This window comes from Ceratosolen solmsi, unplaced genomic scaffold (assembly GCF_000503995.2).
Source record: "Ceratosolen solmsi marchali unplaced genomic scaffold, CerSol_1.0 scaffold10, whole genome shotgun sequence".
Taxonomy (NCBI): domain Eukaryota; kingdom Metazoa; phylum Arthropoda; class Insecta; order Hymenoptera; family Agaonidae; genus Ceratosolen; species Ceratosolen solmsi.
The window spans coordinates 10,192,202-10,218,128 of NW_011948412.1; the positions used below are offsets into that span (position 1 = coordinate 10,192,202).

General features: G+C 30.2%; 2 protein-coding genes across 2 annotated transcripts in view; both read right to left on the reverse strand.

The window, feature by feature from the left end:
- LOC105364905 (armadillo repeat-containing protein 3) overlaps positions 1-9,143 on the reverse strand; it is an 11,963-nt gene extending 2,820 nt beyond the window's left edge. Inside the window, exons 1-12 of the mRNA XM_011502937.1 lie at positions 9,069-9,143; positions 8,345-8,607; positions 7,449-7,773; positions 6,634-6,801; positions 5,855-6,058; positions 5,415-5,577; positions 5,221-5,339; positions 4,789-4,947; positions 3,705-3,943; positions 2,669-2,833; positions 1,715-1,845; positions 779-995 (exon numbers count right to left, since the gene is read on the reverse strand). Of these exons, the coding sequence (XP_011501239.1) occupies positions 779-995; positions 1,715-1,845; positions 2,669-2,833; positions 3,705-3,943; positions 4,789-4,947; positions 5,221-5,339; positions 5,415-5,577; positions 5,855-6,058; positions 6,634-6,801; positions 7,449-7,773; positions 8,345-8,607; positions 9,069-9,089 (2,174 nt within the window). The 5' untranslated portion in view covers positions 9,090-9,143. The remainder of the gene's footprint in view (positions 1-778; positions 996-1,714; positions 1,846-2,668; positions 2,834-3,704; positions 3,944-4,788; positions 4,948-5,220; positions 5,340-5,414; positions 5,578-5,854; positions 6,059-6,633; positions 6,802-7,448; positions 7,774-8,344; positions 8,608-9,068) is intronic.
- A 3,113-nt stretch (positions 9,144-12,256) lies between these two features.
- Positions 12,257-18,962, reverse strand: Gli (carboxyl ester lipase-like protein Gli). The gene is made up of 12 exons (XM_011495911.1): positions 18,717-18,962; positions 17,211-17,497; positions 16,915-17,044; positions 16,642-16,795; positions 16,385-16,562; positions 15,698-16,101; positions 15,415-15,605; positions 15,143-15,329; positions 14,931-15,036; positions 14,632-14,827; positions 14,131-14,246; positions 12,257-12,701 (listed from the first exon to the last, which is right to left on the reverse strand). Exons 1-12 carry the CDS (start codon positions 18,942-18,944, stop codon positions 12,308-12,310), a joined length of 2,571 nt encoding a protein of 856 aa, XP_011494213.1. The 5' UTR covers positions 18,945-18,962; the 3' UTR covers positions 12,257-12,307.
- Between the last annotated feature and the right edge of the window lie 6,965 nt (positions 18,963-25,927).

The window sequence follows — 25,927 nt, forward strand, 5'->3', positions numbered from 1 at the left end:
AAATACATTTCAAATCCTTTTATGCGTAGTATTTATTTTCATATAACATAAAGTGTATATAATATAATTTATTGCTATCATATGGAGTGTGTTAAAATCAAATTAAAATTATGCATTAAATAAATGTTTTTTTTTTAATTAGATGAAAAAACAAAAAATACGTTGTATTTTTGTCGTTTATCCTTAGTGAAACATGAGTGTGACATTGCAGGAAACCGTCTGATTAAAAAGTGCACTAAAAAAAACTAGGTAACATGTATTTATGAAAACTCTACGTGAAAGATTTTACTTGCATCTAACGATCGAGTGAAACAATTTACTTACAGTTGAAATATTTGTTCATTCCAGTTGGTTCAAATAAAACAATTTATCGAGTAAGAAATACTTTCTTTTTTGTATTTATAAAATAACGGGTGCCTATCGAGTTGCCGTAATATATATATATATATATATATATATTTTTTGTATTCAACTCCAATAAAATATTTGTAAACTGAAACTCAGAAACAATTTAATTGAATTTTTTTTAACTTATTTTATGATAGTTGCTGAAGTAAGATCCTTGATAACAATGCAGCGGCATTCGCGAGCGCTTTAAACTTTTGAAATAGTTGTAATATTTAGAGATAGTTGGGTTGAAAATAAAATTAGGTAGCATGTGAATTTCATGGCGAGGACATCGATATGCCTGCTAATTAAAAACCAATAATACCAATTACATAGTCGACTATTTAAGCCTTAGAAAGTTGTTAGAAAGATGCCGAGCACATATACTTACGGGCCCTTATCTTCTGCTTCGGCAGCCTCCAGCTCCGCCTTGAATATCTTGAGGTAAGTGATTAAGTCGTAGTCGACCTGCACTCTGCCAAATTTGAGCTCGAGCCAAGCATTTATCGTGGATTCCGACGCATTTCTTCCATTTTTTAAACTCTCGCGTCTCATTACATCCCTTGCTTCTGTAGAATTACGTGCATAAACATGACCAACTACTTTCTCTTCGGTGCATTTCGTTATAAGAATTACGGAGCAAACGGGATAGATTGTTCTTTACCACTTTAAAGACTTTATAATATTTCTAATTATTATGTAAGCTCATTATCGTCAAATTAAATTGGATTAAATTTTAGTAATTAGCCTATTATACAATTTGTCACAATACTTTCACACTTTACGAAGAAAGAACTTAAAAATTAAAAAAAATCCAATATTTTTTTTTATAAATTACGTTTACGATTATCTATTCTTAACTAAAATTTATTATATAAGTACAATAATATTTAATATATCTTGTATTGCTTGAAAAAACGTCACCTGTCATTGCCAATATATATATATTGTGTTTTATTAACCTATTAGTTATTATTGGTATTTTATAAATTGACAGATAAATTATTAGAATTATAAAATTTAATATAACCATCTATCATTAATGTTTGTTAAACAAAATTGCAGTACGAAAAACACGTAGCTCTATAAAATTTCCTTTCACAAACTACGAAGCACGTAAAAGGTGTAACACTGCTGACTGGATGCTTTATCAAAAGCGAATATCGCAGCTAAAAGTGTCTTCCTCTCGGTAAGATTTTATAACGCTATTTACAATACTTAACAATAGAACGGTAAATGTATTGTTACAATGTGCAATAAATATCACTTCGCTCGACATATTGCCCGACTGTCAACTTATTTAACGTACTTACAAGCGCGCACTAACCTTCGAAGACCAGTAGTTTGCTTTCATTGTAGTCTAAGTTTTCGGTAGTTTGAAGTTCGGCAAAATTAACCACGTAGATGGGCTCCAGTGGGCACATCTTAAGCCGGAAGAGCTCCTGAAGTACTGGGAAGCTGTAAAGGAGTGAGGCGCAAGGGAAGAAATCGTTCGATGGGGCGACGTAAGTTTGTTTCATCGACTTTTCCATCGGCAGTCTCTTTACATTGCCTTTTCCTACTATTTAGTCTTAGCTCTACACACTTGATTAGATAGCTTGAGTCGATCGAATCTCGGAAGAGATATTCTTTTTCTCTTTGATCGTCAGCGAGGAAAAGTTGCTGATTAGAGTTGAGAAAGCTTTGTTTGTACGTGGCATTAGCAACGTTTTGAATGGTATTACGCAATGAGGATTAACTTTCAAATCAAGTAGTTTTATTATAATTAAGACAAATGTTAAATTTCGTAATAAGTTTTGTAATAAAACGTAAAATTCTATAAAATGTATATTGAGATTAATCGAACCGATGAAAAGGTGTGTCGAGTGCAAAATATTAATTAATTCCTGTTTTTATTGACGATATTAATTGATTAATTTTGCGCGATAATTTATGTGCAACTGGTGAGATTCTATTAGTTTTTTTTTTTTTTTTTTTTTAAATCGCTTTAGATTAATAGCTATTAATGATTAATTAACATTTACAATTATTATATTATCAATATCCAATATATATATATAGTAATCAAATAATCTTAATTTATTATTTAAATTTTCATTATAACTATCGTACATCGATGAAATGCTGCGAAATGTATCCCCCCCACCCAATTAAACATTGTGCATTAAATCTAAAGCTTTAAGTAGGATGAAGTTAAAGGAAGAGTGACGAATGTAGATAATGATGGGTAGGAGGGGGAAGGAGGAGAATAATAAGAAGCTGAGTGAGCGATGATACTTACGGACAAAAGCTACGTCGCATCGCGTAAAATCCATCTTCCGTAAGGTCGTGTAGAGAAAGTTGTCCCATATACGCAAATTTCATTGACAAATCTCCACTGAAGAGCGCTTCAATACAAAGATCCCAGGTGGAGATAAATCGTGACGCGCCTCTATTATTCAACATGCTAGACAATGTGATAAATATTCATGTAAACTTTTGAGTATGACAATTGCGTACCAGAAATGCATTTTAATTTGAAATATACTTTATATTGTAGTAATCTTTAAAAGTGAAATTTCATCTGTGATGAGAAATATTCAGAAGCTGCGATCTCCTTAATATCAGTTAGTGAGCTATTCCTAATGTAATTTTGTGCAAAATTATTTGTATTGAATGAATTTAAGGCCAAAAGATTTTTTTTTTTTTTTTTTATTGTTTTTTTTTCATTCATGAAAACGAAAATCTATGTTGATTTCAAGTGAGATCTTGTTTTCTTTGCCTTCTCTTAATATTCATAAATGAATGTACATTTAAAAACTTTTAAAGCTTATGTAAAAGCTTAATGTAAGATGCGAAATATTTATGCAACAAGTTCAATAATTCAGAAAATAGTTATTATGGTATTCTCGAAAAATTGTTGGTAAAATATTTTTATACCAGCTAGCTAAAATTTTCATTAGGCAAATTGAAATTTCATTATTCAACCAAATGGAATTAAAAGCAATATATGTATGCATTAATGTATCCGGATACGATTGAATAAAATAACCTGCAGCTTAAAAGCTCTTTTAGATCCGATGAATTTTCATAAACGTCACCCAACACATACGCAAAGAAATTTAATACACTCGCAATTGCAAACTGTACCAAGCAACTAAGTAATTCAAAATATCCTTCGTGTCTGCAGACTTACTTTTAAATAAAAATACCATCCTTTCGTCCAGCAATGACGCTTAATAATACGGTCGTTCGCAATTAAATTCGCGATCGAAAGTAAACTCACGTTTATTTTATCTCGCCACAAGGATCACAAAATAATAGCTTAATCTCCTTACTATTCGAGATATCCCTGTTGCATGCACAAAGTGGCGAGAAGAGGATCCGCGCAAAGTAAAAGCACAAGCTCCGTTGCGGCGTTTCGCACTGGCACCGACTCCACATCCGTTATCAACTGGTACATCTTCTTCAGGGTGCCAACATATACGAAAACTTTCCTCGCCGCCTCATTAATGGGGAATCTGGCTAGGACGTTGCAGCAGGCGATTTTCATCTCATCCGACGCACCATTTTCACGCTTGAACAAGTGTATTTGCAATCATTGAATTCGTTAGTCTCATATGGTTTTATGGTCACGAAAAGCTGGTGAGAAAAACCACGATGCCAGGAAAACAAACAATAATTAACAGAGTTTTGATTAATAAAGCTTATTTCCAATTATTTTTATATCAGTAATAGTAAACATTATATCTGTATCTAACATTAAAGCTCTTTGATCGAACTTTTTCATATTAAATTTGTATTCATTTTATACATCAGAAATTTACAAATAATTAAGTCTTTTTCACTTATGCTCCAATAAGTATTCTAATTTTTTTTTATAATATATATTAATTCGTATTCTGTGTCAAAGCGTTACAAGGACTAAAGCAAAAATATAATATAATCTATGTAATTTTTAAATTTACATTTAGTAATTTAAGCCTCTTATTTGAACTTTTATTCAAATTGTTGAATGCAATCAATTAAATTGAATTCAAATATCTATGATAATATTTTAATCAGTAATGCATATAATTTACATACTTTCTTTGAATGCTTAGATTTAATAAAATTGTAAACTTTAGCAAGAGTTTACCATCCTAATAATCCTATTTGATTTTAAACGACGTCAATAGCCTATTTTATCTTCACCTTTCATAAAATCTTACGATAATAATTATACATAATTTATTCATTTAGATGGTCTATGAAACATATAGCCATGCTATTTGATACATAAAAACAAGGAAACGAAACCATTTAATTAAAAATAAAAACGTTAGTCATATACTTATTCTTTTTTATATATAAAATAGAATAATAAACGAAAGGTCAATGTTAATGTATTGCAATATCACGATTAATTAAATAAAGCTCTACCTCTAGAATAGATGAGAGTGCATTGAAAAGATCGATGCTGATCAAATCTTCGGCTAGTGAAGAATAATCTGCAATTGCCGATATAATCTGTAGTATAGTAACTTGAGTTTCCGAAGGTAAATTATTCGTTGGTTGCTGAATAAGACGTATCAAATGTTCCTATAAATTTTCGATTTCAATTAATTTAGTTAGCCAACTTTAGCATCGACGGTACACGCTTATTTATATTATTCTAATATTTCGTAATTTGTGTTTAAAAAGAAAACATCTTGTCTTTCGACAAAAACGATTTTTTTTTTCTTTTTTTTTTTTGTCACCGAGGTACGTTAACAATATCTTATAGTTAATTTTCCTTTTATTTTTGTTTGTTAATTAAATGCCCCGAACAAAAAAAAAAAAAAACCTGAAGCTGATTAAAATAACTTTTCATACATGACCGTTGATTTCCAAAAAATTAATGCAATTCTGAAGATCCGAAAGAAACAATTCTTTTAGCGCAAAGGCAGCCGCCTGTCTTTCGAGCCACTGAGCCTCGTCGTCATTCAATAACTCTGTAAAGTATTATCAATTTTCAATTGCATATTTATGATTGCACACATAAAAAATATTGCAATCACGATAATTACTTAATATATAATTGACGGGATTATTTCGTAATATTTCATCGACGGATGGACCATATTGTGTCATATAGCCCAAACCTTCACAAATTATAGCTCGTACGTGCGGTTCATTATAAGTTTCTAAATATTCCAACATATACTGAACCAATCCATAAGAGTTCATTAGCTGCAATTTTCATAGATAACCGCTTAAGAAATCAAACCTTAATGGCTATATAATAATTTACATACACCGGATTTATTGAACAATACGGAATAAATAAATTAGAATAATTTAAAATGAATTTAATGATTTCGAAATATCTCATATTATTAATAATATATATATATATATATATATATATATATATATATATGAAAGTAATTTTAAATTCGTTTATATGTCATGCATGAGTTTACACAAAAGCAAAACTACATAATTATAAAGTAAATTATTTCCATACTTTTTTGCCATTTATAGTTACTGTCAACCCAACTAGGACGTGTAATGTTAAAAATTTCAGTTGGTCATTTTTCGTATTTTCCATGAGATTGAATAATTGTCTCACTGCATCGGTTTTAATTATAAACTCGACTGTTTTTACATTGTAACAAGCCAGTTTTAAAATATGAAGGACTTTATAATATAAGTCATTCCAATCCTCGTGCTAATGAAATAAATATGGATTTATAATTATTACGTCTACAAGATGGTTGCAATAAAATAAAAATATCGATATTTTAGGTTTTATACAATTTGTAATTATAGAAAATTTTATAAAATTTGTGAAATTTGAAGAATATCTCTTTTCATTACAAAAAACAAAATTGAATTAAAAAATGTTTATCTATTCAAACTAAAATATCAAGATGAATTTAAAAATAATTAATTATTATAATGTAATTTTTTAAGCCAATATTGCAATTGGTTAAATTTTCATCATAATAAGTTTTACAACAAAGATTAATGAGTCATTAGCATAACATATTCTACAATATTAACAATACGAACTGAATTAGAATGAGAAACTGAAAAACAATATTATTTTAATATACTATTTTAGATAAAATTATGATTGGTGCAAAAGATCTTTTCAAATTAATTTTTAGCCCAAAAATTTTTGTATTTGTACGGAAGATTTATTTCTAAATAATTATTCCTCAATGTTTGAAATACGACATTCAGTATTATCATGTAAAATCATTTTTATATCTATAAAAGTATTATTTTAATTATTCTCACATTCAAAATTTCAACCAGAGATTGTACTCCTCGAGATGCTCGAAATTTTTCATGAATACCGTCGTCCGTATTATGAATTAAAAGATACTCGATAACATTAAGGGCGAGCTGCTGTATAACTGTATAAGGTTCATTAAATAATTCATAAATAACTGCAAAATTGAAGTCCTGCAATTCGAACGGATTAATTATGTCTTTGGTTTAAAAGTTGCAATATTACTATGAAAATAATAATGCAACGAATGTATTTATAATTCAGCTAATTATTATATCTGTATGGAAGATAATAATAAATAATATTAATAATGCACAATATATAATTTTTTTTTTCAAGTTACGGGCATTTTTAAAAATTTATTGCGCATTTGTTTCGATCTTAAAAAATGTATCAATTGTTCAACTTTAAATTAATATTTTTAACATTGTACGGTACAAATTAATAATTTTCTACAATATTCATATCGTTGACAAAAGTGAGAATAAAATTAAACAATCAAAATAATGTCTACTACAAGGACAAATAAACTTGTTGTAAAATAAACAACAATATTTGTTGAAAAACTTCAAATAAATTATTTAATATTTAATTACAATTCGGTATTATCTAAATTTATAAACAAAAAAAAAACAACGTATTTTTATGATATATATATAGATATAATAAATATATTTTAAGTTTCGTTAGAAAATTTTGATTCAAGAAACAATGATCTATGCTAAATTATATATGTGGAAATTATTTTCTAATTTATATAATAATATCATTGTGTGTGTGTGTGTGTGTGTGTATCATCATAAAATCATAAAATGCAAACCTTTGATTCACTCACGACATTGAAACCATTTAAATCCTTGAGTAAATTGTTTAGAATTTCGATACAATTTTTCTTTACATCAGGGTCGGTGACTTTTAATTTTTCGAATAAATAACTGACATCGGGAAATTTATTTAAAATTGTATCGGCGCCTGAAGGAATAGCCGACAATTCGGCAAGTATACGAGACGAAAATTCTTGTAAAAATGTATCTTGTTCGTTCGTAAGCATCTTAGTGAAAAGCATTATGTAAAAATCTGTTTTCAATAGGTGAATTTGAACATTTTGCACAGCTGACATCAGAGCTAAGAGTTTCAATGCAAATCTGCAAAATTTACGAAACTTGAATACCCACGCAATAATATAACGTCGCGATAAGGATATCCGTAAGTAATTAATTCTATGAATTCTTCAAGACTATTTTTCAGCATTTTTAACATTTTATTATTTGTATTATTTTTTTTTTTTGTTTGTTTTTTTTTTATAGCTGCTTTTTTATCAGCCAGCATAAGAACAAATTTTAATCATCTTTTACATCTAAATGCCGAAAACAAGAATTTTCAACGAATCTGAAACTGACTTACGCAAATGATCTTCTAAGCCCTTTGCCAGTTATATATATTTAAGGAATTGTAATCAATATTATTCATGATAATAGAAATTTAAAGAAATTTTAACACTAACTATTATTATGTGCTTATATCAAGTTACATATTATATGTTCGCAATATTTAATTGCAAGCTGAGAGATTCCATTTGCAACTTACATGTGAATGATGCGTATGGGCGCGTTAGAGAAATAGAAGAATTCACAAAGAAATTACACTGAGCTTTGCGCTTCTAATGATAAATGCATGCAAAGTTTCAAAACAGGCTCGTTACGTGTGATGTGAGACCTGCGAGTATATAGATCGTCGTGGTCGATCATGGTGAGGATGTTCTCGACGACGTTGAGATCGAAGAGGGCCTCGAGATTGCCCTTGGCCTTCTCGGCGAATCGAGAAAGAGAGGCTGCAGCTGCTAATAGGATGGGCTTCTCGGGACTTCTGAGCAGGAGAATCGCCGTATCCGGATAGTTCACCTCGAGGCTCAGTGGCTCGAAGCTCGACTGCGCCTCCAAGTTTCGATCTTCCCTTTCTTGACCCCCGGATATGCATTCCTAAAATGAACTTGCACGAGCTTTTACAGTATAATTTTAAACTATACGTGAATTTTGAAAATTATTTCGCTTTCCTTTTTAAATTGATTATACAATTTGATTTATTATTATAGTAAACGTTTAAAAATTAATTTTCTAATATTTTTAAAATACTATTGAATCCACTCATAGTTTATAACTTCAAAATCACTGACAACCCGTTCTATAAAATATTTATAATTCAACATTATGTATTGTCAAATAGTAGCAGCGAATGTCTGGAGAAAAAAAATTTATCAATTTCAATACAATCTTTTTCCCGTCTGAATTTATCCAATAGCTTTTATTTTCTTTATTATTATATTATGGAAATATTCGTAATAATATAGTACTTAAAGATCATAAATTTCCGTGGATTTACGTTGAATTTATCGGGTAAACAAAACCACAAAATACATTGATTTATATAAAATTTATTATACCGTCAAGTTAGTATTGATCATGTAGATCCTGATTAAGCTTTAATTCTACTATTTAGGTTAGATTATTAATTTGACTTTTAACCTTTCGGTAAATAAACATGAAATTGTTAAAATTATTAAATTCAATATTCACTTACTAACTTCAAGTGACATAATTGAGATTTTTAATATAGTATAAGGGAAGGTGTAATGGGTAATGGAAAATTCAACTGTTGCATCTCTCATATAAAATATATTCACGTGCTTTCTTGCTTGTTATATTCTGCACTTACATACAATAAAAAATAGGTACACTTTCGAAGTTAATCAATGTTATTTGTGCTGTTATTTCGGCATCCGAATGACAATAACAATTTATTTTTCTATTATTTACCGCATTCTCGGTCGTGCGCTTGTCCTACATTCTGTAAGAAATCTTTATTATTTAGAACAATATATTGGAATGTTTGATGTACAGAATAAAATTAACAATAGTAACGTAATACGTTACGCCAATACGTTCATTAAGTATCAAAAATACCATTTGAAATTTGAAACGTACTTTGTTCGGCGGTACAAATAAAAAAAAAAATGTACGTCACAAAACTGCGTGAAATCGTATGTTTTACAATATTTCGAAATATTTCATTCAGTGAATAGATTATTTATTGGCTTAAATTATCTAGCTTTGATTTACAGAGATCACTAATGTGTTATGCAAATGACACAATGCTGGCAGTGGTAACAAGTATAAAATTTTTAAGCATTCATGGTAAGAGTAACTTGGAAAAAAGACATTAAAATGACGTGTTTTAAAAATTTGTCCTTGTACTTTTGTTCACAATTATTATTGGTTTTTTTTTTCTATTTATTTATTTATTATTATTATTTTTTTTTTCATTAATATAGTATGAATAAGAAATATAATAAAGTTATTTACAATGAAAAAATGTAACAGAAGAAAAAAAAACTCTACATGAATATGTAAACCTCGAGCTTTTAAATACAACGTAAAGAATATCGCTTATAATATAGAATTTTTATACAACAATTATTACGTAGAACATACATTTTCAATTTTCATAGGAATAGCTATGGAAAAATAATTTCAACTATTTTTTTTTCTTCATTATTATTAAAAAAACTTATGATTTATTAATTAAAATCATAGAATATATAGATAACCCCACTCGAGGAATAAAAGTAGTAAGCGATAATTTAATGTTTGCATAAATTTTTAATTGACTCATATAAAATTATAGTTTATTTTTTCATTTAATATCTGTAATTAAATTGCAAAATATTTTAATGTCAATTTCCTATAGATCTCTTGAAGTATAAACTGACAATATTCTTGTACATACATCTTTCATGCTTAAAATATAATTTACAAATGTAATTTTATAATAAAAGCAAAACAAAGCAGATTATTATGACTACGCAAGGACTTATCATTAATAATAGCATCGATAATTTTATATAATACAGAGTAAAAAAAAAATATATATATATAAACTATACAAAATTTATATAAATTTATTGGACGGATATAATTGTCTTATAATTACGTAAATGAGAATGGCTCATAAAATTATGATATCATAATAGTATTGTGATATCAACTTTAATCGTCATTGTATAATGATTATTTTTTAATATTATTATAAAAAGGCAATATTTTTTGTGTGTGTGTGTGTGTGTGTGTGTGTGTGTGTGTGTGTAAAATATATGTACGGATCTAGCATTCGTATCCTTATTAAAAATATTATTGTAAACTAACATTTCATGCCAAGTTATAGTTAGTCATTCAACCCGACTATAAATATGTACAGAACGTACACGACTTTGTTAATATTTCCCTTTTCTTTTTATCGTTAAATCTTAACGAGGTATATTAAATGACAACAAAAAATAATAGAAAAGTTTAATTATGTTTGAAAAATAAATCGTTCTTTATACTTCTACTGTAATGTAAATATGACTCGACAGCCAACAAAATGGTAATCATGTTTTCTATTACTTTACAAAAAAAAAAAAAAAAAAAAAAAAAAAAAAAAAAAAATTGTACTTGGATTGATAAGTTAGTCGTTGGATTCATAGCTCGTTAGCACTTCATTATACATACTAATATAGTAGCAGATTCTCTTTATTTATTCACAATATTACCAGTCTATCTAGTTTTATTTTTATTAACAACCTAATTAATTAATAAGCTGAGAGAAGTACCAATTGATTAAGTTTTTTTTAGTATTTTAGATAAATTGTTTGATGAAGAACGAAAAATTATAATCATTTTTTGAAAAGGAATAATTATTTGTTTTACAATAGTATTAATTAATGATTTTAAAGGCTAGAAGAGACTAAAGATGATAAAAGTCTTTTATGCTTTATAGTAAAAGTATAAAATTATTATAAGACATTATAAGCTTGTGAACAAATATTTATGTACTCTATATTAATAATACTAAGAAAAAAAATAACGAATGAACTAGGAATTAATTAATTAATTAATTAATTAATGGATTTTGTTTTAATGACAATTTACAATTGTAAAACAAAATCGATTTAATTGCTAAGCATCGTACTACGAAACTACTTAATTTTATAAAAATTAAGGTCTTATTGGATAAACCAGGCTTATAGCGCAAAGTAGTCACATTCGTTGATCACGCGGTACATTTACTTAATAACAACGAGATTTTATCTCAATGACGTATATAAATCATTACTCTGCTAGAGTAATTAGACATTTAAAATCATAATACATCTTCATTAAAGTAAAATATTAAACGCTAAATGATAAAATTTTCTTAATTTTATCGATTTTTATCGTCTTTACTTTTGCCTGTATTTATTTTACTTAACTTAAAAAACTCATTATACCGTAAGTTTTCCTAATCGGATCTATAAATCGAACGAATAAAATGAAACATTAATGCCATAAACTAACTTAATCAAAGTTAGATGCCAGTCATAAATAAAAAAACTGGTGCTATACTGATCCCTGATTATTCATTCAAATTAATTAATATCCACTCATGAAAAAGGGAGGAAAATTAAAGCTGCCAGAACGAGATCTCACACTCGTAAAATACCACTTAAATGGGATATTAAAATAATCCTTGCTCGCGACTAGGTGCTCGCGCGGCACCTAGTTTCGATTTACGAAATGTCAAGTGCGCCTTCCAACGCGAAAGCTGGACGCGGAAGGCAGCAATGGAATGTGATGAAAGTAAAGATAAACGAAGAGCTCAACGAGATCAGACTGCTGTTTGTGGCACACCTTGGACGAGATGAGTCTTGCTCCTGCTTTTGGGCAGGCTGCCCTGGCTCGGCGCCCTGTCGATCGACCTCGGCTGCCCGTTTGGTGAGCTCGTGACGAAGGCCTCGGCTCGCGCATCCTTGAGCGAATTGTTAGAGTTGCTGCGCAGCGACGGCGTCGAGCTAAATTTACGGTTCTGAGCGAGCCGCTCCTGGAGCTTAATGTCGTGCTGATTGTGGTGGTGACCCCTGGCCATACGAGGCCGCATCGGTGGAGTATCACGGTACTCGTATACATTTTCCTTCGAGGCGCGCATTAAATTATCGATTCCTTCCGAGGGCTCGTCTTCTCGCACCATCAATATGTCTCCGCTATAGTAGTGATCCGACTGCCTATTGGGACACAGAGACACACGGCATATGATTTCTTATTGTTTTGGATCGACTGGTGGATTTTACTTAATACGTTAGTTGTAACGCCAGAGTCTTTCGTTCTCGTTAACTCTAACATTTGATAAACATAATTAGATCTTAGCTGTTGTACAAGGTTGCTATTTATAATACCAAATATTTTAAGTATTTTAAATAACTTTAATATATTCATTGTGCATAGGATTATATGTCAAGTTTCTGTTTATATTGTTGATTTTAGTATTTGCTAATAGTCATCTTTGTACGAACGATCCTATCAATTAAGTCAATAGCTTAGTCATTAAGTATGTACAACTTCAATAAGTAGACGACATTATTAGAAATAAATGTTTAGGATCTTTTCTAAGAATTTGAATCCATCAATTTTTATGCCTCGCCCGAAATAGTAAATTTCTTAACTCTAATATTAGAGTCATTATAATCATTTGGTTATTTCGACTTTAAATATGTAAGAATTGATAGAATTTTAATATAATTATTTATAGAATTATTGAATAAATCCAAAGATAGAATATTTTTCTCGTGTGTTCTCAATATATATAATATTAAAAAGTATTTCGATTATAAACTTTATACTTGCTAATTTATTAATAAATTAATGATAATGAGCCTCCTTTAAACAAAAACTTTGTACTTACTCGAATGCAATCTTAACATCAATGTAATACAATATGGAACCATATTTATACTAAATAATATTAATAAATTTCCTTTTTTGCATACAGACATTTTATGAAATGTATACACATATGTACACTATGTCATAAAACATATATAATTGAGATTGTTTTTAAGAAATTTACTTTTTCATACGTTTCATACTTTCAATTGTCACATTTCGTAACGGAATAATAAGCAAATAAGAAAATAAAATCTAACGTGTAAAAAATTTTTTTAAGTGCATTATAGACACTAGTGCAGTGTGCTCTTAATTGTTGAAAAAGCATTGAAAATAATAAAAAAAATAACAAAACTGTCCTACTTTTCATTAAATTGGGTGCGTGTGTGTTTGTTTGTTTGTTTGTTTTTTTTTTTTTTTTTTTTATATATATATATATATAAACAATGTATATAATAGAATAAAAGAGTGCTGTAGTAATCCATGAATGATTTATAAAATTTTACCTGCATATTTTATTGCGGCTTCCGATTTACTAAGAAAATGGCAAATAGAAATTATTATTTGCAAGTGTTAGTAACCAAGCGATAATTAAAATTTACATGATAAATTTATCTAAATTTTTTTCAAATATTTACAAATTAATTATTTTTATATGTATTTTATGTTTGTTAATAAACCAGAACCTGTGCTCACGTGCACTAACCAATACTATTGGCTTTTCAGTCAGGCGTAGTCACATGAATTTGGTTCTGTTTACCTTTTGCTTACCTTTTGGCATTCCGCCAAAGCATACAACACACTGCTGATATGACAATTAACAAAAGACACGCCGTTGACATGGACCAAAATGCTATTTGAAGTGGTTGTTTCGGTTCCCACCAATACTATTAAAGAAAAAAAAAGAAAAAAAAAATGATACTTAAATAATTAAAAATATTGAAACAAACTAATTTAACAAATTAACAAATTAATTTAAAAGTAATTTAGAAGTTATAAATTTTAATTAATTAAATAAATTTTAATATAGAAAAAAGTAATGGTATTATATGAAATTGGAAAAAAAAAGATAGCAAATAAAATATATATAGATAATATTACGTTGCTTTACAAAAAAAAAAAAACATTTTAAAACATTAATAGTTTCAATTCGGTATGTTTATAGTTTTGTCAAATTTTTATATTTAAATTCATTTGCGATTAATTTATTGCCAACATTTAACGAGAATTCAAATAAACTATAAATAATAAGAATATTACAATAAAGCTTACTTCCGTTACTGGAGGATACGTTGGCACTAAACGACCAATGACTGTGGGTAAATATTGTGACCAGAAAGCACTTTCGGTTTGTCGATAATTATACAAAATTGAACTATTGTAGGTCGTATTAATATTTAGGTATTTAAGTTCACCAAATTTCGCTACGTCAAAGTGTAATCCCAAAATTTGAGAAGGTGTTGGATTTCTAAAGGAAAAATGTTAATACATTTATTGATTGTTAAAAAAAAAATTAAGTTATTTTCATTCACTATTCATTTGTATTCAAATTATATCGATTGAAAATTTACCCCATAGCTGCAAAATTTGAATATGCTTTCATAAAAAAGTGGCTCATATTTCGATCGTTATCTGTCCACATATCTCGTTTTAATTTTAGTTTTTCAGGAAAGAATTCTATAAAATTTAATGATAATAATGCATCAATGTAATTAGAAAATGGCACTGCTTCATAGTGGTAACTTTTTACATCAATATTTCCTTATTTCAACTGTAAGCTTACCGATATCCATAAATGGAGCTCCAGTCAACAATAAATGCTCGATATCATGGGGCACTCGTCTCCAAAATGGTAAATCCAACGCCTCGATAGTTGTATTTAATACATATAAGAAAACAGGTACGTTTCTTTCCACTAGAAGCTTAGCGATTTTATCATGTGGAGCAATATAATGAAAATCAGATAATAACTGTACAATAAAATAAAACAGCATATCATTCGATGCTTGTTGTATTATTAATTAATCATTTAATAAAACATTGCTTAATACTTACGTTTATGTACTCATCTCGAATGTGTGTCACATTCTTTGGATCTGGCCAATAAGTATACATATATTTAATAGCTTCGTACACTCCCCAAGGATTCAATGTATAATTATAACGTAAAACTAATTCCCAAATTTTCTGATCGAACATCTCGGGTGTTATCGTAAATTCGCTTTTAGCTAAAGTAGCGTTATTAACTAGAAGAAAAACGGTAATATTTTATTATTAATATTACCGGAATCATTATTATCTACGCGAATATTATTGGCATTGTATTTTGTGCATTTACATAAAATAAAGGACGCTTCTTGAGTAGTTACTCCAGCCATGTACATTATATCGGGTCTGTACTTTCGTGTTTTTATACTATCCTCGGGCGTTTCAGTGAAAAAGTGCCAATCAGAAGCACTCCAGGAATCGTAATAATCTCTTGGCACAGTGAAATTTAAATCTAGAACGGGAGCCCAAGGAAACATGCCAATTTGAGGTTTAAGCTCGGCGTTCCCTAATTCGTAAAAACTTCTAAAATCTTTTAAGCATTGTACTAGTTTCCAGCTACTCTCGATACTACAGCCAAGGAGCTCTGCGTAGACCCTAGATGTATTCTGGGCACGATATTTATCAACTGTTAAAGCCCAATCGGCCAAAGCTGAACCTGATTGAGCTATAACACCTGCAACCATGTCTCGGGTTCTATAAAATAATGTATGTTCGATTAGACTGATATATTTATAAATTCAAAATTGTAAATAATTATTAAATCATAAGTATTTATTGAATAATTTAGCAGTTTCACTATTATTAGAAATTATATTATCAGAAATGAATTATTGCCTAAGGTACGTTAGCGTACAAAAATTAAAGTATTGGTTAATTAAAATTGTTTTCGCTTAAAAAGTTAAGCGGAGACTGCAATATTAATCAATTAATATTTATTATGAAATAAATGATGTCTTGTCATAAATTTTATTGGTACCTTGGTGCAACCATCAATAGACCAGCGCTAGCAGCCCCCGCACCTGGACCAAATAAAGTGATCCTTTCGGGATCTCCATTGAAGAATTTAATATTATCGTAGACCCATCTTAAAGCCATTGCTTGATCAAGAATTCCATAGTTTCCAGGACTGTTCTCATCTCCGGTACTTAGGAACCCTAATTTATAAATACAAGTTGCATTGAATACAACTATAGATATTTTTAACATTTGAATTTTTAATTATAAAACTATTACCAAGAGCTCCTAAGCGATAATTTACAGTAACCACAATAACATTGTAAAAGCCAGATAATATATGAGCTGGAAATAGATTGCTCGCTCCGTGTATGAATTCTCCACCGTGAAGATAAAACATGACAGGATATTTACTCGCTAGTCCAGAGTTAATCTGAAAAAAAAAATAAAAAAAAATGCATTTTATGTTGATTTATCATTATTAAAATATTATAGTCAGCGCTGTGCCTTCGTCAATTTTGGCAGTTAGGCAGTAAGACAATAATAACTTACGTTAGGACTGAAAATATTTAAATATAAACAATCTTCGTTGACATCTCGTACTCCTTTTGTAGCGCCTGTATACTGACTTGGTTGTGGACACGCTGGTCCCCAATCGACGGCTTGCATAAGATGCCAACCTCTAAAAATTGAACATAATTTATCTCAATAATCGTAATAACATTATCTTGTAGTTTGTAAAATAATTTTAATAGACCACGAGTACTTTAATTATGCAAACATTTGCAAATGCATTATTGTCAACACGCAAGCTTTAAAATAAGAATGTAATTATTGCTATATCATACTTGTGTATTCTCGGCGGCTTGAATCTCCCCTCTTTTACCGGTGGCATGGCATAAGGAATACCAAGAAATACATTAACATTGGCTGTTACTCTTTCAACGGGAAGACTCCAAGGCCTGTGTCTTGCTTCCGGATGATCGTAAAGATAAGTTTTAAAGCCCTGTATTAACCCATAATGAGTCGATACAAAGACATCTCGTTCAAGGTTATTGGAGTCGGGTCTTTCTTTGCCCTGCAAATCTGACCTCCAGCCTCCTAATACTCCGGGTAATGGTGATCTTTCGGTAACCTACAAATGTTATGCATTTTTATAATTTTTTTTATTATTTTATATATAAAATTTTTTCAAGAGAAAATTATTTACAGTATTCTTCTACCATAAATGTAAAAAGATAGTATTAAACGATTTTAATTAGTAGATTTTAATAAATAAGAATTGCTTATTCACAATTAAACTAAAAAGTAACTGGCTAGCGTTGACTAAAGTTTGTATTACTTCATAAATATTGTATTTCTTTTTTTAAATCAAAGACATAATTAAAGAAATAGATAATAAAATTGAGAAAATTTCTTCATTACAGTGTACGAACTTGGATGAAATAACACAGAGTCGAGTTGTGCTTAAATTTGATTTTTCCTACTTAACGTTTGAAGTAAATTTATCGCTGAATAAATAAATAAATGGAAAAGCAAAATTACAAAATGATCGGTAGTCGAAATTAGAGATTCGTTATACCATCTTAAAAAATGGGAAGTAATAAATTGTGTAAACTTAATAATTCTGATTAGATAAATGTGATTCATTTAACAAAGCAGATTTATTAAGAACGTCAGCGGTTACATTAGTGATTAGATCTATCGTTATAAAATGCCACGATGAGCCATTCATCACCGTTCTCCACTCTAGGCCCATCATATACAATAATAATGAATAAGCAACTAAACGAAGGAAAGATGGCAAAATGATTATGAGGGGGTATATTTAAAGATGGGGGGCTTGAAATTAATAAGAAACAGTGGAGGAGACGAGAGAGGTAGTGCCAACAAAAAGTAATGAAAACAAAGGACAGATTCAGAAAAGTTGGCCACAAACGACATAGACTGGGGTGGGTGGGGATGCGGGGGCGGAGGGGGAAGTCCGAGACCGCTGGAAATAATTTCAAATTACTCGTTAACCAGCGCTCGTAAATACCTTTCACAACAATCCGAAACACTATTATTAATGAGAAAGAAAGAGTCACATCCCATCATAATAATAACAAATCGAAATGTAAACAAGGCTGTTGTTACCCAATTACAACTAAAAAGCAATGAAAAGACACCGAACGGGCACAAAAGAAAGTTTCAGAGTATTACGAAATCTCGAGCGCCAGCGTCAATACGAAAATACCAAACTCCGGTCACACACACGCCTACGCTTGGAATAGCGCGCGAAACGCCCCAGGAGACTGACTGGTAGCAAATCTCGACAATCGACTACCCACGGGCACAAGGTGTATAAAACTCACGTCGAAATGAAAGCGATCCTCGGGCGCGCGGGTGGGCTCCCTGTTGTAATAAGGATTGAGGTAACTCGGCTGGTAGCCGTACCTCCTGTCGTTGTAAAACTTGTTCTCGTACCAGGGTCTGCTGGAGGCCGACTGGGATTGCTGTTGATGCTGCTCGGGCTCCTGGGCGAGACCCGCGGTCAGGAAGACCGCGAGCAGATGAAGGATACGCGACCGAGCCTCGGCCATCTTGCCCGACTAACGCCCTGCTGCTGCTGCTGCTGCTGCTGCTGCTGCTGCTGCTGCTGCTGTTGCTGCGACTGTCGCCGCCACCGCCACCGCCACCGCCGCCGCCGCCGCCGCCGCCGCCGCTACCGCCACCGCCACCGCTACCGCCACCGCTACCGCCACAGCCACCGACATCGCCACCGCTGCCACTGTCGCCGCTGCCTTCTCCCTCTCGTATCAGCTACTTTTTCGTCGCGCCGCCGCCGCCGCCGCCGCCGCCGCCGCCGCCGCCGCCGCCGCCGCCGCCGCCGCCGCCGCCGCCGCCGCCGCCGCCGCCGCCGCCGCCGCCGCCGCCGCCGCCGCCGCCGCCGCCGCCGCCGCCGCCGCCGCCGCCGCCGCCGCCGCCGCCGCCGCCGCCGCCGCCGCCGCCGTCGTCGTCGTAGTTGGCGCGCTGTCGCTCGGTGCTGTTGTACTCGATACCCGCCTGCAACGAAGGAGAAACGCGATAGGTACGGGCGAGTCCGTCGCTCGCCTGGGAGAAACGAATGCCAGATTCGCTGTCGCAGCACTGCTCCTCTCTTACCGGCACTACACCCCCCCCTCCACCTCCGCCTCCCGTCGCCGTCACCGCCCCCGCGTACCTTGCGATACGCTCCTGTTACGTTACGACTCGGTTCTTACGGAGCGTGGAGGTCGTGGGTGCGCGTACGCGCGTTATACCGGGCTACGCTTTTTCACTTGGTTCACCCAAGCTGGGGGCCCTTTATTTTCACGGGGCACTTATCGCGGCTCTCGACGACCGCTCGTAAAGAGCCTCCGCCCGATTTTTTAATCGGCTAACAAAAGCTCGAGAGCTGCACGCACGAGCTTGAACGATTTAAAACGTAATAAAAAACATAAAAACTAAAAATCCAGCACTTGGCTGCTGCTCGGCGCTTTAACAAAACTAATTCGACACTTTTTTTTGCATTTTCGATAAGTACATGAAAAAGTACAATGGTAGAGCCAATAATTAAAGGAAAATTTTATTCAAGTCAGATGTAATGATGATTGAGAATAAATGACAGGTGTCTACGTGTCATTGTAAACCATTAATATCTGAATGGAAAAGTAGCTATTCAAGTGCAATCAATTAACAATAATTGCTCCATCGATTAAAATATATAAATAAGAAACATGCGCAACGTTGAGTATACGTTAATTAGTTTATTTATTATTTAGACTATTCATTTATGTAGTATTTCATTAGGATTCGTAAGTACATTTCATGAATAAGCATACATTTCACCGTGAAATATTTTCTTGTAGTTCTACTACAAGTTGTTGTCTGTTACAAGATGTTACTAATGTACTATTGTACTTGAATGTAGAATAATAAAGGAAAGAGAAAATTCTACAAGCTCATCAAGAATTTAATATATTACGGCTTTTCATGGAATATCAAAAGTTTCCATTTTATAATATAACTAATGAAAATAAAAGAAAGAAGAAGAAAAAAACAGGCTTCGATCATCGTAACTTTCCTACTTTCGTTATCATACAAAAATGGAAATTTTTTTTTTTTTTTTTTTCCCATAAATCTATGCAATTGCTTATGTATTTATAATATTAATGATTCCGAAGCTCTACGATACTCAAAGTTGTTTATGCATTTTAACATAAATAATTTAAGCGCTGTACACGGTTTCAAATAAATAATAAAGCTCTATACAAATAAATAAGATGTTAAAATTCTAAATATGCACTACTGTATGCAATAGTAATTATTGACAATTAAATAGCATTTTGTGGCACATTCTGATCATTTGAATAAACTTTAAAGTTTTTTTCTTTTTTATTTAAAATGAAAATATTTAGCTGTTTGGAGAAGAATCGGAACTCTAATATAATAGATAATTATAGCTATCGGTATAAGTTAAATACTCCTGGCATGAAATTAATAAACTATTAAGAGAAAAATATTTAAGCCTATGATTAGTAATTAAACAAACGTCGTTTTTCTTAAAGATACTCGTTGCTAATTCGTTATTCCTATGAATCATTTATTGAATTAGCAACATTTTAACTGGCATTAATATTGCCATGTACACTGAAAACGATGACTGATGCACACAAGGCGAATGGGCAAACTCTAATTGATGATTTTTAAAAGCCAAATTGCCTCAAGTGATTTGAAACATATATTATAAGACATAATTCGATTGTATTTAAAAAAAAATTTGTTATGACTTAAGTTAAAGAGACTAGGTATTTCATATAGTTAGAGAGTAAAGAGCCTGAAATAATATTTGAATAAATTTCTTTTCTCCTATTTCTTTATATTTATTCATATTTATTTACAATATTGTTATTATGTTTGAATTTTTTCTAAGCATTTCTAAAATACAACATTGTATTTTAAAAGGTCAATATATGTTCACGAATGAAGGTCTGCCTTTGAATGTGAAGCTAACCAAGCATTTATTGATACAGTGGCATTAGTATAATAATAAAAGCCGTTACGATACTTGCGCTTAAAATAATTTCAATTTCCCATTTTAACGGATTATAATACTTTGAAAGTGTAATTTTGCATAATCACAAAGGTGGATGGATCTATGGAACTTTTCACTCTTAGCCTACCAACGGCCCTTCTTAAAAGCACGCTTGCATTGCAAAAGGGCTAGAGCACAGCGATAATAACACTAAAATCCTCTTTTTGCGCTTACTCTACTTTAGTATATTTCTTCTCTTTTTACATTGTAGTTTTCGTGGTATTCGCACGGGGGCTTTCATCGTTGTCCCTTGAAAAAAGATAAAAAGGAAGGCGAGACTCGACATCATACAGAATGCGGTAAGTGCGTCTTTTTTATATCGTCACTCCCCTTTGTGCTTTATACACTTGCAAGAGTTATGTAACTACAAATGCAAAAACATTCTCGTTTAATCCTATTCTTATGCCATTTTTATGACCTTATTTCTCTTTTTTGTTCGCGTGGCATAGTTCAAATTTTATCTAAAACAAAGCTTTCAATTTTACTATGCTTTCTTATATTTCACGTATTTATACTTAACAATAATACTAAACTTTAATGATATTTTAAATATAAAAGTGAAGTTATATATGTTATATCTAAATGTTAGGAAAAACTATCTGAAGATAATTATTTAAGAACAACATAAATTTTACATAAAAATATAAATATTATTATGAATGTTCGTAATATTTATGATATTTGTACAAATCGAAAATTTAAGTATTAGGCAAATTATTTTTCTTACCAATTGTAACGAATAAAATATTAATAATTATCATTGTATAACATCATTTTAGATTTAAGAATTATTCTTTTATACAATAATTGAAAATAAACAAATTTTAATAACTAGTATCTTTTATGCAATTAAAATCTATTGTATTTTAATTCTGTGAATAAAACTTTTTTTAAGTTAAAATTTATAGCAAATTCAATGCTATATCGTTTGTTCTCATCTTATAAATTCAAATGATATTTATTAGAATTTATAATTTTTGTTATCTCACGTATGAGAAAGACTGTTTTTATGAGAAATAGAGATAGAGGGAGAGAGAGAGAGAGAGAGAGAGAGAGAGAGAGAGAGAGAGAGTGAAAGATTTTTAATTGTCGAAGTAATAATCATCTACGTATCTAAAAACTGTATTATAAAGATTTCTGATCATTAGCAAAACTTTTATTCTTCGATCTGACACTTAGTTTGAGATTTGAGGTTTATTTGCTATTTACTTTATTCGAAATGTTGTTAAAAGTACTTAAATGAAATAGATATTATACATAAGATAAATATTTATAAATTAAATCAACATTTTTCATATTATTATATTCAATAAAAGTAAAGCTTTTAAGGTTTATTCCGAAAAATGAAATCATATGATATTGAAGTCAATGGTTACAAGTACTTGACGGACAATTTTATCATATAATTTTTACAAACAATTTACTTAGTTTAATTATTCTTAAAATATTGAAAGTATTCAGGCTAAATAAAATAATTATTACAGACAGTATCAAAATCAATTTAATTGAATGAATTTAAAAAAAAAAAAAAAAAAAAAAATGACGATTCAATTACCCAATGCATAAAAAACTGTGAATCATTTATCATATGCGAGCATTTAATCAAAATATTTTATTTTTCGAAAATATGGATTATTTGTACGTTTGATGAAAACAGTAATTAAAATTTATATACATAATATTGATTGATTTAACATTAATTTATTCTATTTATTCTATGATGATAATTTATTCTATGATGATATATATATATATAACTTGATAAATGACTACCAACACTTTATGAATTTTATATATCATATTTTTATGCATTATAGCATATTTTTTATACTTAATAAAACAAATAAATTTATATAATACATTTCAAAGCATTATATGTTTTCAAATAATCAGACAAATAATTAAAAATTATATAGAATTATTATTTACGAAAATGTTCAATATTTTATAATTACTGAAAATTATGATGCAAATTACATATCACAGGATATCTCATAGTTCTAGAGTTATTGTCAAATTATCTTTAAATTAATATGCTCTAATTCACCGAGGCCTTGTACCTTAACTATAATAAATTTAGCCAACAGAATATGATTAAGAAAAACTTTCACTTTACAGATTTAGCTATTAATATCATTAATTTACACTTCTTTTTCCATTTCAACACACCTTCGATATTTATAATTTTAAATGATCATCAATGATGCGTGCACTGTTTTCTTATGTTTACGCGCATTCACGCACTCACCAAACGTCGGGAAAAAGTATCAGAAATCGTATTCCCAAGGTAACGACTCGATCAGAACTGAAAAGCCACCAACGCGACTCTTATTGCCCAAGCGCACTTGCAGTTGTAGTACATATGTAACGTAAGTGAGTGAGCGATATATAGATAAATAGATAGATAGAGAGTGAGAAAGGCATAACCATTCAACAGGAGGTTAGTACGTTGCTCGGTAGCAAATACACGTGAGTCATTGTCAGTGAATGGCTTGTGCTTATTCGCTGTCCACTGATATCCCGCACACATACGTATATGCAATTATATTCTTGGGTATTCGATAATGTGAAAGAAAAAATTAAGAACGTAGGGAAATTATTAGCGATTGTTTTTAGATTGTAAGGATGCAGAAGGTTGGTAGGAACTCGAAGTGTATTATTTCATTGTAGTAACAAATATTATTTCTTCATTTTAGAGCAATATTTAGAATAAACAAAAAGGGGTATAGATAAAGGTAGTAACGACACAGTTTTCACTCAATGCAATGCGGCTTATACTTAACAAATATCGAATTTAACTTCTATCAAATCTACGCATATGTAATGCAGACCATTCATCAACATTAAAATACGTTTAAATTATCATATTAGAGTAGGAACGTTATTATTAATATTCTATATTATATTATATGTCGACATCTTTCTAAACATAAATTCATATAGTGTTAATATTATTCACAAATATTGGCTTTCAATTCTATAAATCATTATAGTACTTTTATAAATCAATATAAACTAATGCATTAAAAACTTGAGTTGGAATAATCTCCTAAATTTCATTAATTCATGAAAGAAAAGTTTGGTAGAAAATCTAACTAACTATATAAAAAAAAAAAAAAAAAAAAAAAAAAAATCAATAGGATTTATATTATCTCTAGAGCTAGTTAAAACAACTTGGGAATAATATTAAAGTTGTCCCGAACATCGAATATCAATATAAAATCAAATTATAAATCAACTCAGTACGAAAAATCGTAAATATCTATTTTTTTCCGTTGCTTTATTTTTATTCGGGATTTTGGAATCATATTCATGTTATCTGACAATTGTGCTTGTACTATTATTTATATGTGTTATCTTGGAATCAATGGAGAAGGATGAAAAATTTCGATAAGCACTTTCAATACATAATTTAATGAACAACTGATACTTAAATACATATGATTTTAATAAATTCTTTTATTCTGTTCTACTGATACAGTTTAAAAAGTTTTTTTTTCCATTAAACGAGTTATATAAAAATTACTTTACTACCATAAATTAAAGATCCATAGGTTTTCCTTTGTATCTAATTTTTCTACATTATTCAATATATGAATTTATTAGACAAATAATTACCAATTAACACAAATTTAAATCTAACAAAATTACTTTTATTGTAATTACGTTATTGATAATAAAGATTGAAAGATCAAACAGTAGGAAATAATTTTTTCAATATAAATAATTTTTTCTTTTTTGCTTTTTTATTCAATGTCAACATGTATAAAATTCTGTGTTCGTCGCATAGTATACGTGATATATGATTTCATTATACTCTACTATAAATAATATTTAAATTTATATAGTCATATATAATAATACATTTTACTATTTTATCCATAAAATATTATAATTAATATAACGATTTTTTATTTCACAATGTAAAATCAAATAATTTAAAAATAATAAAATTATATTTTTTCAAAATAACGACAAAAATTCTGAAATTTAGAATTAGTTTCAAATTGACATATATTATATATAATTATTAAAAAATGAGAAAATATCGAAATACTAGTCTATGCTCAATACAGAACACTGCTCTACCGGTACAGAAGATTTCACATGTATTACCGAACAATAATATTAAAAAAAAATCAATATTGATAGCTTTTTGCGGTAATTATGATATTGTTATAATTATGAAAATATTTGTATGAATGTAGATCTTTATATATAAGTATTTGTTTATGTTCACTTTTTATTAACACGATTACTAATATTTCTATCAGCGCCTTTCAGTTTTTACATAAATTATGCATTTCTACATACATGTTATTTGCATGTTATATTATAATTTCAATGATTTCGACATATAATTTAAATCTCTTGTGTATATAATAATTGTTTAAATTTCACATGTATAGAAACATAAAAATGAGCTTTTCCATATATGTGTGTGTGTGTGTGTGTGTGTGTGTGTGTGTG